The sequence below is a fragment of the Leucoraja erinacea genome, chromosome 10 (genome assembly GCF_028641065.1).
Source record: "Leucoraja erinacea ecotype New England chromosome 10, Leri_hhj_1, whole genome shotgun sequence".
NCBI lineage: Eukaryota > Metazoa > Chordata > Chondrichthyes > Rajiformes > Rajidae > Leucoraja > Leucoraja erinaceus.
This window is the reverse complement of record NC_073386.1, coordinates 45361233-45374643: the sequence shown is the minus strand read 5'-3', so window position 1 is coordinate 45374643 and position 13411 is coordinate 45361233. Positions and strand designations below refer to the sequence as shown.

At 39.0% G+C, this 13411-nt stretch overlaps 1 protein-coding gene across 1 annotated transcript in view; it reads left to right on the top strand.

The window, feature by feature from the left end:
• pde4dip (phosphodiesterase 4D interacting protein) overlaps positions 1-13411 on the top strand; it is a 364533-nt gene that overhangs the window by 276953 nt on the left and 74169 nt on the right. The window contains 4 exon segments of the mRNA XM_055642108.1: positions 1958-2058; positions 3538-3749; positions 8534-8960; positions 11481-11667. Coding sequence (XP_055498083.1) covers positions 1958-2058; positions 3538-3749; positions 8534-8960; positions 11481-11667 — 927 coding nt within the window.

The following is a 13411-nucleotide window of genomic DNA, read 5'->3' as shown; positions in this document are numbered from 1 at the left end:
ATCACATGTAATGTTTTATTCTTATGTTTTGCTGTAATTGTTTGGTTTAATTAAGTGGCTTTTGGGGGCATTTTTGGAAGGCACTTAACAGTCAAGTATTTTGGTGTGGTGCTGGAATCATCATGGCCACAATGAGGGAAGGGCAGATTGAAGAAGGGTCTCGACCGAAATGGCACCTATTCCTTTTCTCCAGAGATGCTGTCTGACTCGCTAAGTTACTCTAGCTTTTTGTGTCTGTCTTCAGTTTATACCAGCATCTGCAGTTCCTTCCTACACAAAGGGCTGATTAACTATCATGGATATTTAATGGCAACCAGTACTTTTGTAGTTACCATTACTGCAAGCAGCTTATTTTAAATTCCAAATTTATTTAATAAAATTAAGTTTCCCAGCCAGTGTAGTGAGATTTGAATTAGTGTTGGATCACTACTAATCCAGTAATTTAACTATCATGCTAATGGTCTAAGTAAATAAGATCCTCATTGAATAAAAGTACATGTTCCTAACATACTTGCACTTGCATCCAATGTTAATGGAAACCTTTGATACTAATTTGCTTTGTAAACCAGGTTTATGTACAGTACATCACTGCAAATACCTGGTATTCTTGTATATTCCCAATTAGATAGAATGATGTTGGTCTAGACACGTGGCCTTGCAGTGATTCTGCAGATAATGATAGAATTGTGAGAATCAATTCCACCTGTGAAAACTATTTAAATTGAATAGAGGAATATTTGTGCAAATACATTCCAGAGTGCCTCTGGTTTTGCTGAATATTTTCTTGCCGCATTAGTTTCTAAAAGCTCAGCATCCACCACAGTGCATAAATTCCAAATTTATGAAGTTTGCTGAAGCAGCATATTCGAACCTCAGCTTGAATGCCTTCCTCAGACTTCTGGGTAATACTCTAGTGCAGTGAAATCCATTAAACTGTTGTGATCCAGCAACTCGTATACATTTTAAACAAGCAACATGGGGGAAAAATCCTCGAGCTCAATGTGATTCATGTTACTGTACATCTATTGCGATGTGACGTTCAATATGTTCCATGTTAACCATGTAACCATCTATAATTTAAGCGGCCCTAATAAGTGACGTTTCCCCACCCAATACCATAACCCTCCATTCCCTTCTCATCTCCATATTTGATGAACCTGGCTCCACTGGAAGTTCATTCCACAATATGGTTTCCCCCTCTTGTTGTCCCTTAATTCTGCACTTGTTTGAACGACTTAACCTTCTTTGTCTATGGTTGACAAAATTTTGATAGGCTTTTAAATATGGTTTGTACTCTTGTTGGCACTTAAACTACTTTTGTCTATGGTTTGATGAGCAAAGTTAGAAAAAAGCAGGTGAAGTCGGCTGAACTGGAACTGATCTATCACTTGCTCAGCATCCGATTAGAATGCAGTTCAATTAGAGGTTCCAGGAATGTAACAGTAGCAACTTTCAGCTTACTAATGAAAAGCATTATAACATAATATTATAACTCAGCCGAGATTTCATTTGCCTGTGAATGTGGGATTGCTAGTTTTAATCAACAGCATGAAACGGGGGAAATGAATAGAACATTTTTTAGTATTTAAATCTCCAGAAAAGATAAATACCACCATTTCAGAACACGCATCTTCAATTGAAACATAGAAACAGAGAAAATAGGTGCAGGAGTAGGCCATTCAGCCCTTCGAGCTAGAACCGCCATTCAATATGGTCATGGCTAATCACCCAAAATTAGTACCCCGTTCTGGCTTTTTTCCCCATATCCCTTGATTCCCTTAGCCCTAAGAGTGAGAAAGCAAGTTCTTTTAACAAGGTAGAAGTTGATCAATATAATATTTTAAAGCAATTTTCATGTTTATAAATGTATTATGTTCATTTTAATCAGGAAGAGATAATGGGCAGAAGCATCCTTTTATATGTCCATGACCAGCATCTGCCTTGAATTCTCTTGCAGAGAACTACAGTGAGAATGCCGAAGGTGACGAGACCACTTGGTGTACACACAACATCCAATTGTTGAATGAACATCCAGAAGTTGTGGAGAAAAACCATCAGGTAACATCAAAGGCTGCAGTGGAAACTCAGTAGCACAATCTGGGGGGGGGGAATGGTTTAATTTGTGACGAAGGTTCAAAAAATATAAAAATTGTATGCAGAGGCTGTAAATCTAAAATAAAAGCAGAATACTGGAAACACTTGGCAAATCAGGAAATGTCAGTGGAGAGAGAGTTATCATTTGAGGTTATCATTTAACTTTTGTTGTAAGGGGCATTGAGCAGAAACAGTTTCCTTCTCTACAGATGATGCATGATATATTATTTCCAACATTCATTTTTGCACAGGAAAGGGAAATAATATATGTCCAGAAAGTCCTGAGAAAAGGCAGTCTCAATATAATTTGGGTGGGTTGAGATGCAGCCATTGGGAATATGGAGAGAATCAATTCCATTCTCATGGTTTTTATTCATATTTACTGATAAAGAAAAGTGTCCACAAATGAATGTGAGCTTAAAATGTTTAACAGTTTTAAATACAACATTTTGCTTCAGCAATGGGTGGAAAATTAAATAATTCAAGGTGGGAAAATAAGTCAGCATCAAAAAGTTGTGTGATCCACAAGTACAGGATGAATTCTAAATTGATATTCCACATCTTCATATTCAAGTTGTTAAATAGCGGTGCGGTGGTGCAGCAGTAGTGTTGCAGCAGTAGTGTTGCTGCTTTACAGTGCCAGATACTCCGGTTCAATCCCGACCACGGGTACTGTCTGTACGGAGTTTGGGAGAGTGTTAGTGTGCGGGGATTGCTGGTCGGTGCGGACTCAGTAGGCCAATGTGACTGTTTCCGTGCTGTTTCTGCAAACTAAACTAAACTAAACTACTGTGTTCGAATATCATTTTATGGTTTGAATTATTTGTTATTGGCATTTTTTCCAATTACGTGCTTAGGAACAATATGTTTTGTCAGCTCTTTTTGCTGTTATACAGTGCTAACTTGTGATACATTCAGTTTGATCAGGTGGACTCTTTTTCTTTGTTTCTCATCTCGCTTCATTTCCTGAATAGTCATTGATTTCCCATTGTCGCATGCTTCCGTTGTTGCATTCCATTAAGTTGCAATCCATTCTTTGTGCATGGCTCTCAGTGCTGGCAACCTATTTGAAGTAGAGGGATTTGCAACTAAACTGAAAGTTATATCACACAATATTCACAGTTGTAGAATTCCAGTGGAAATAGCTGGACCACATCATGACCACAAATCTCAGCAATGTTTCTTTCTCTAACTATGGCATCTTCACAGCACACATATCTAAAATTAGATTTGTTGTTACATATTTTCATCCTGCACAAGGAAAAAAAAAAGAGGCTGGTAATATCAAGGCTCACAAGAATATTAAACTTGAAAGAGGATATTTAAGCATGTAGACTGATGATGCGTTATGTACCAGTTTCATAGATTAGCTGCTCTCTTGGGTCCATTCATACTGTGACAAGTAATTTATTCAGTTGCAAATAAATCTTTTTGTCTTTACAGAGATCCTTCAATAATTCTGGATTTAGAAGTCAGATTGGAGAAACGGACACCAGCATCTTGTTTCACAATTCGTTGGTCACCAGCACAGAGGCAGTGGGCAATGTTGAGAAGACAAAACTTGACGTGCAGAGACCGAGGGAAGAAAATAAACTGATGGAAGACAAGCTTGTGGAGCTGAAGTCACAGATTGAGTCACCAGTGCCTCATATGAAGTAAATATTTACTTTATTATATGTAGATGCTTCATTCAAATTGTTCTAGGTTAACATTTATAAGACAGAAAAGATTAGACTTATTAGCAAGTGATTCAGACACATATCAAGTTAAGATGTTATTGTCCCTTGCCCTTCTCCAGGAGCATGATTTATTATTCATAGATCTTGGAATATCTTCCACGAGCCCACTCAAAATTTCCAGTTGGCAGAACTAAGATTTAAAAATGACACGTCAAAAAATAATTAGACCAAAGGTATCTTCTCCTGCACCCCTCATCCAAACTTATCCCATCAATTCCCAAGGAATTGTGATTACCTTCCCCAAAATGCCCTCCCACGGAAATGTCAGTCACCTTTCCATGCCTGTTTCCCAGTTCATGGTCCAAAATGGTTCCTCCTCCAGTTCGATAATCCACGCAGTTTCAGGAAACCCACCTGGATGCACCTAACAAATTCTGCCCTCAAAGCCTCTTGCACTAAGAAAAGTCCAAGTCAATATTGAAGTTAAAGTCACCAAATACATCAATACTGTTGCTTTTACATCTTTCTATAATCTGTCTACATATGTCTATCTTTCACTGGCTATTAGGAGATCTATAATATAACCCCATCAGACTGAATGCTCCTTTCTTTCTATGGCGCTGTACCCATATAGCCTCAATGGATGAATTTTCTGTTGATGAACTGTCCATTCTGAGTGCAGCAGCGACATGCTTTCTGATTAGTATTGCAAATCCTCCACCTCTTTTAGCTCCATCTCCATCACATCTGAAATGTGGAAAGCATGGAATGTTGAGCTGCCAGTCCTGTCCCTCTCGCAACCAAGTCTCTGTAATGACCACAACATCATTGTACCTTGCACTCATCCAGGCTGCAGGTTCATCCACTTTACCTATAATACTCATTGCATTGAAATAAACACATGTTGTCTCTTCAGGCTCACCGTGTTCATTAACCTGTTACTGCTTGCCCTTCCTTTGAGACTTACTTGTCATAAACTTTGTCTTCCCATCAGTTCCTGTCAGCACCTCCACTTGCTGATCTACCACCTTAACTTAAACCACTCGTGCAGTGGATATTATGAGGATATCAAAGGATATTTCCAGGCTGAAATTGACTGTTCAAAGCCCTGCCCATTTGATTAAATTGAGTATCCAATTCCATAACCTTCCAAACACCAATATTGTCTCCTCACCTCAACCAATCTGCTACTGAACTAATTTGAGCATTTTCATCTTTTCCTTTATCGTTAACAATGAAATATGCAATTTGAAATATCAGTAGCACATGACTTATTTTTCCCCTGCATCTGTGATATTGCAAATGTTTGCTCATAATTTTACTATAGATAGACCACAAGTAGTAAGACTATTCATTATTGCCGGCAGTCATTTACATAAGAACATAAAAACGAGACCCGCCAGCCTACACTGCCATTGAATAAGATAAAGGTTGATATAATCCTGGCCTCATCTCTACATTCCTGCCAGTTTGTCATAACCCATGACCACCCTATAGTCCGAAATATGTCAATGTCAGTTGCTCAATAGATTTGATAGCTGACTGACCAGCTCTGAAATTAGATCCTGCCAACTAATGAGGCATGAGTTTTCTAATAAGCAGTTTGTATTTTGAAAAGACAGCAAATTTCAAATTAACAAACACTGCTAATGTAAAGATACAACTAATGCTAGAAAAGGTTAGAAGTCCTGAGGTGGTATGTTAATCACAGCACAATATGGACATAATATTTCCCAGAGATTTTCTCTTGCTGTTTAAAAAATTGTTCCTGCATTTAGATTAAATAATATCCAATGATGGGTGGCAAAGCAATGGTACAATCAATAAGGAAGAATTAATTAACCACTGTCAGAACTTCTCAGTGGTTTATGGCAAATTCACTCGCGTTGCAAAAAGAAGGGAGTTATATTGGCCACCTTTGACATGTGAACCAAAAAATGGGCTTATACTTTGGCAACCCTCCATGCAGGCAGACACAGTGAGAATGCCTCCATCAGAAAAAGGGCCTGCTGCACAGCGGTGGAATTTCTGGAGCAGCTAAACTAAGCTCCACCTCCAAAGAATAGAGAACAGATGTTGACAGCTGACTAAATCACATTGCCAGACTGTCGTAGCACTAATACGCACAAACTAACAGTTTGAGATATTCTGAAGCATTAATTAAAAAATATTTTTTTTAGACTTTGAAAACAAACAAAATGGGATGTTAAAAAATATTTAAAACCCATATAATGTTAAAACACTGAAACAATGTATAAGAAAGTATTAAGTAGGAGTAGGTCATCCTGTTCTTTGAGCCTGCTGTATCTTACACAAGATCATACATAATCATCCACCTCAATGCCATCTTCCTGCACTACTGCTGTATCCCTTGATTCCTAGAAATGTGTTAATATTGTTTTGGAATGAATACAATAACTAAGCCTCCACAACCCTTTTTGTGTAGAGAATCTTAGTTCATCAACTTCTGAGAGAACACATTTCTCTTCAACTTGATGGCGTCAAGTTGGGAGAAGGGGAAGTACAAAGGGATCTGGGGGTCCTTGTACATCGTCTATGAAAGTAAGCGTGCAGGTACAGCAGGGAGTGAAGAAAGCGAATGGCATGTTGGCCTTTATAACTAGAGGAATTGAATATAGCAGCAAAGAGGTCCTTCTGCAGTTGTACAGAGCCCTAGTGAGACCACACCTGGAGTATTGTGTGCAGTTTTGGGCCCCTAATTTGAGGAAGGACATTCTTGCTATTGAGGGAGTGCAACATAGGTTTCCAAGGTTAATTCCCGGGATGGCGGGACTGTCATATGCTGAGAGAATGGAGCAGCTGGGCTTATACACTCTGGAGTTTAGAAGGATGAGAGGATATCTCATTGAAACATATAAGATTGTTAAGGGCTTGGACACGCTAGAGGCAAGAAACATGTTCCCGATGTTGGGGGAGTCCGGAACCAGGGGCCACAGTTTAAGAATAAGGAGTAAGCCATTTAGAATGGAGACGAGGAAACACTTTTTCGCACAGAGAGTGGTGAGTCTGTGGAATTCTCTGCCTCAGAAGGAAGTGGAGGCGGGTTCTCTGGATGCTTTCAAGAGAGAGCTAGATAGGGCTCTTAAAAATAGCGGAGTCAGGGGATATGGGGAGAAGGTAGGAACGGGGTACTGATTGGGGATGATCAGCCATGATCACATAGAATGGCGGTGCTGGCTCAAAGGGCCAAATGGCCTACTCCTGCACGTATTGTCTATTGTCTATTGATCATAGCCAACCTTTTGTTGTGACGCTGTGAACCTTTGTTCTAAACTCCTTGTACTCAGGCTGCCAAGCTCACCTGTTTCACTTTGCACAACAGCGACTGCACATCTCTCTCCATTTATAAATACTCTGCTTTTCTTATTAATTCACCAATGTGGATGACCTCACAATTTTCCCAAGTTATATTTCATCTGCTGGCACTCAGCCTATCCATATTCCTGAGAAGCCTCTTTACATCCTGAAAAAAAACACCAATTCATCATTAAAACCTAAATACCATTAAGTATAAGAAATTTAATAAGCCTTCAAAATATTACAAATTAAAATTATAAGAATATTCTTGGAGGATTAAAAAGTTTATTTTTTACACTGCGATCTAACCATTTTCTCCCTTAAAGACATCTTCTGAAGGCTGCTTTATCCATTCACTTCCATTAAAAACAAGGGGGGAAAGCCAGTTGTTCTTCCATTTGCCTGGCACTGAATTCTTTAGCAAGCGTGGGGCATTTGTAGCAAAATCCTGTCCCCTTCTAATCTCCATCAGGATTCCAGTATTGGACTTTGACCAGTTGCCAGCTTATAACTATACATATTTGTGGAAATCTTGATGTTCTAAGTTACACGTCGGAATATTGATAAACACCAGCATTTTGCATGACATTTACTGACATATCTGTGCCATTGTGGAGTGGATCATTGTGCTGATTGAATATTAAATAAATATTCTATACCACGGACTATTCATTTAATAAATAATGTAACAAGTTTAGAACTCAGAACTAATTCCCTAGTTTCCATGTACAACCATACCTCTCACTTCTATCTCTAATCATGTTAATGGATCATCTAATTAAACAATGAAATAAACTGGACTGGGCCAATTTACTTGTAAGGAGGAGGTATGGGGGAGGGGTTTGGTAAGTGACTCATCGAGAGACAATAGGTCAACTGATCACATTAAATAAACTAGATATACAGAAGGAAACACAGATGTTTGTGAGGACTCTAAATTGAACATCCAGCAGTTGAGGAGAAACAGTTTCCGATGATGATCGTTTCAGAATAAGGTATGGTACTGTTCAGTTGCAAGCTGTCTCTGTGAACCATTAACTGTTTTCAATGTACTGAATAAATGTTAACCCATTGCAAGGTCCATCTGACCACATAGCAATTTTCATTTTCATGGTGTATTTGGGGAAGTGAATCAATATATTTCACAAGCCTGGTGACTGACAGAAGGTGGGAACACAGTTTATGATTTGTCAAACCAATTCCAACGAAACCTTTGAATGTGTGGATTGTTGATTGTCTGCAATATCAGGGACATGACAGAGGGAGGGGTAGATATTTGTTGATGTTCTTGATTATCATAGTCTTTCATGTATTTTAAATGGTATTTAAGTAAAAAAGATTTGAAATAGTTTAATCATGTTGCCAGACTGTCATAGCACTGTCATAACATAGCATTAAACTGATGATGGCATTCATTTTAATCTACCTTCATTTATTGATAGGCCATTACATAATCAGACTTTGGAGAATGCAGAACAGAACAACAGCGTGGAAGAGTATCTTGCGTTGCAGGGACAGGGGACAGACGCAAAGAAGGACAGCCTTGATATATGGGGCCTCAGAGAGGAGATCATAAAGCTAACTGTGAAATTACAAAACTCGGAAACAATTATCAGTCTCCTGAAAGAACAGCTGGAGCTCAACTCTTCCCAGACTGGAGAAAAACATTTCAATCCAGAGCTCATTGTCAATATGGCCAAAGAAATTGAACGACTTAAGTTTGAGATCGGCCTAACTCAGCCCTTGAAGGCAGACATGCATCAGTGTGACCGAGGGACAAAGCGGGCCAGACCCCATTCACTTGACCTTGGAACGATGTTGTCACAGGGTAAAAATGGGACCTCAAATGTATCTGATGCTGGTCAGCAGGTTAGTGTGAATAAACCCTCTGACGTGTAATTACTTCAATAATTTAGCAAAAAAATGAATATCTGACAGTAATATTTTAACTTGCACCTCCACTTCTTAAAATTAATTCACCAAACATTATAGTCATGTGTGTTTATGTGAGCACACGCACACTGCTTGTGCATATATTGTCCATTTTGATTTTAATGGTGTTTGTTGGAAGGTGTATTGATTCCTCTCAGTGTCTGCTCATGGTGAAAATAATGTGGATGAAAAGCTTGAGGCTGCTATTATTCATTAGCTTGTGTGATCAGTTAGGCATTCACACTGGTAAGTTGATAAGATCCTCTGTTCTAGTAATTGAGTCAGATAGGATGGTTTTCTTTCATATTTGTTCTTTCATGAAAATATTGAAAGAACATTTTTCCATTTTTTGAAACATTATCCCCAAACCTACTTTTTACTGGTAGTTCTAATATAACGTATGTTTCCATAGCATGAATTCGATGTAACATGAGTGATGAATCAGTATTTGCATTATGGGCGCTAAATTGGTTATAACGCGAGAATTTGAGAACAACTTAAAAGTTACTTTGGAAAGTGACAAACGAGGAAGAGCCATCTTGGATTTAAAAAGCGTAGGGGAAAAAAACTGTTTCCATGTAACCTCCCCGTAGTAATCAGATGACAATGTCTCTAAAGATCACAGTTGCTACTTCAACTGCTGGTGCCCATTCGAATTAACAGTTGGCACATGCACCCTTTTAAACAAAGTAACATACAGCCTTTCCTATTTTTTAGCTTGCAGTCACAAAATAAATACAGAAAATGCTAGGGAAACTCAGCAGGTCAAACATTTGTAGGATAATTTCAATAGGAGAACGGGTGGGGGAGGCATGTGTAGAATGATGGAGATGTCAGTGACATCACATTGATTTGTGCACATGTTGTCAATGGTAAGTTTGTGGAACCTGCTTGGGAGCCCAGATGTACAAGAAAATAAGATAAAATGGGCTAACATGATATAAATACAGAAAGTGAAAAATGTTAGAGACGAGGGACCCTACATCAAGCCTGAGAGATGGAAACATGCTAATCTAGAGAGAAGAAAATGGATTTAAACATTCTGAAATGTATTTGGATTTGTGATGTATTCTAATGAAAGTAACATCTTCTATACAGTGCTTTATGACGTATTCACCACAAATAAGTCAATGCAATATGCATGGCTTGTTTATCATTGTCATGTGTCTGAGGATTAAGATTTGATTCAAAATCCAAGTTTAGAGCTTTTGTTTCCTCGTGGATGATTTCCAACTTTTGTGTGCTGAATTTCCTTAAGATGTTGTGCTGTAACATAGACATGGTTAGTTTTCAAATTGACACTTTTGATAATAATCTGCCATAACTTTGGGTGCTTTCATACCCTGACACCAATTTGTCCCTTTCCTCATCTCCTTATTTCCCTGTAACCCTGCATCCACTCTTCATCACACCCGTCAGCTCCTCAATAATTCCTTTAGCCATTAACCTATCTTAAAGGCTAATTTACAGTGAGTGATTATCCTACAAACATCTTTGCAATGTGGGACAAAACCAGAGCAGCTGAGGGAAACCAGGTGGTTTCAGAAAAGATATTTCAACTCCACACAGAGAGCACCCATGGGCAAAACTAAAACTGGGAATTTAGAGTTTATGATGAACTAACTGTGTACTGTTCAAACCAATCCAATACAGGTGTTTTAAATTTTGTGATAAGTGCCACATGGCAACTAACAGTCACAAGGGACGTGAATCTGTAGTTCTATTAATAAACAGAAGTTATTTAATGTCTAACTAACATCTCATTTTCAGCATTCTGTTGATTTGAGGATATACAAAATGGCTTATAATAAACATTAGTATCCCCATATTTGGTAAGTGTATTTGTTCTCCTTCATGAGTGCACAGTGCCATGCAGACTAGGCACATTTTGGGGCTCAATCCTGGATCTATGCTGAGTTGGCTAATCTCCCTGACAGCAATGATGGTTCATTTGGTTTATGGCTAGGATGTTGAAAAAGCAATTATGCTTTCAGATGAAATGTGTAAGAAGGAACTGCAGATGCTGGTTTAAACCGAAGCTAAACTGAAAGGGTCGACACGTCACCCATTCTTTGTCTCCAGAGATGCTGCCTGTCCCGCTGAGTTGCTCCAGCATTTTGTGTCTATTATGCTTTCAGAGCTCCTTTGACATCCTTTCACAATTACCAAGTGTCTCGGTGTCAGCTAGATGTTAATTCAGGCTCTCCTCGGTGACCTCTGAATACACATGGACTGGGCTTATATCTGTAGAACAATACAAGGAGTAGGGACTGGATCATGACAAATGTATCGCAGCATCATCAGAAAGAGACTGAAGTAAACTGCACGAGTAATTAGTAACTGATTTTACTGTATCCCTAAAATGTATTTCTACCTATTGATTGCTATAAAATACTCTTATGTGGTTTATTCTCTGTGATTTCTCTTTAACTTTTCTCCTTTTGTGCTACTATCTAGGTTGGATTAGTTTTGCATGATGTCAGTCCGTGGCATCATGGGGTGCTTGGACAGCAATCCAACCCGTTTCAAACCAAGCTGGCTGAGTACAGACAACAGAACAAGGAATTACAGGAGAAACTCGTAGTGACCGAGGCAACTGTAAAGGCCCAGGACAACCAGTTGCAGCAGTACAAAGACCTACTCAGTATGTATCATCTCAGCTTATCAAGAACAAAGTCCTTGTGTATTGTGCTAACATGGTTATCTGCCATTGTCTTTTGTTGTGTTGTGCATTAACACATCAGCCTCAACCTTAATATAAAGGCCCATTAGTTCCTCAGAAGTAATTGGATGGTTGGGGAATGAGGGACTCGGGAGTGGATTTCCCTTTTGTATGTGTTTGTAAATCTTTTGGCCCTGTGAGGAAACGCATTAATTGTAAATGGTTGGTCGATGTCCTGTTGATTACAATCAACTACTTGGATAAAAAATTAGCTCTGTTTTATAACAACTCCTCTGTGCACTTTTCTTCCAAAAATCACAAGCCCCTGGTTATCTTGGAAGCCAGTTCCTTCTCATGCAGTGCTGTCATTCATTATTGCCAAAGGAATGTATCTTACATTCCTTGTTTCACAGTTTCAGCACACCAGCCTATTTGTGGGCATCTTGTGGGTCGCATTCAAAGGTTATGGAGGATCTGGGTGCATCCTAGGTTCTGCTCCCCTTTAACCTCAGTACTTGCTAGCAAAATCAAACCAATGTCCTACAGGAGGGTCCAATTTCCCTCAGATTTATAATCAAAATGGAAACTAAACTAAAACATATCCTTAACATTTAAGGCCTTGCTCCAAACTGTCCAACTTTACATTTACAGAAAAAAAAAGCATGGATACAGGCCGTACAATTCAATTCACCCATGCTGACCAAGTTTCTCCAACTAAGCTAGTTCCATATCCATCTGAACCTTTCCTATCCACATACCTATCCAAGTGCCTTTTAAATGTTGTTATTGTATCTGGCACAATTACTTCCTCTGGCAGCTCATTCTATGTACCCACCACCTGCTGAGTAAAAAACTTGCCCCCCTCAGGTGTCTATTAAATCTTTCTCCTCTCATCATAAACCTACATCCTCTTCTTCTTGATTTTCCTGCACTGGGTAAAAGACTATGTGCTCACACCCTATCAAATCCCCTCATGATGTTTTGCACCTTTATAAGATCAGCCCTTAGCCTTCTGCACTCCAAGGAATAACATTCTAGGTGCCCCAATCTCTCTATAACTCGGGCCCCCAAGGTCTGGCAACATCCTCGTAAAGCTTCCCTGCACTCTTTCTTGCTTAATGACATCCTTCCTATAGCAGGGTGTGCAAAAGTGAACACAATAATCCAAATGCAGCCTCGCTAACATCTTGTACAACTGTATCATTATGTCCCAACATCTAGTTTCAATACTTTGATTGATGAAGGCTAATGTACCAAAAGCCTCCTTTACCACCCTATCTACATGTGAGAGCACTCTCAGGAAACTGTGTAACTGTGCACATGTACTACTAGCTCCCTCTACTCTACAACCTCCCTAGGACCCTACCATTCACTGCGAAGGTTCTGCCCCAGTTTAACTTCCCAATATGCATCACTTCACACTTTGCCTGCATTAAACTACATTAGCCATTCTTCACCACACTTACCCAGTTTATACGGATCCTGCTGTAATTTTTGATAACCATCTTCACTGTCTACAATACCATCAAGTTTAATGTAATCTGCAAACTTACGAATCATGCCTTTCATGTTTTTATCTAAATCGTTCCTTTGAACAGTTCGGATTCAAATTAATTGAGGCGCTAACCTAAACAAATCTTTGAAACCACAATGACAATTTGGGAAACATAATGTTCTATTTCAAAAGGACATTAGTGCTGCCACTTCTAGTCCATAATATGGACTA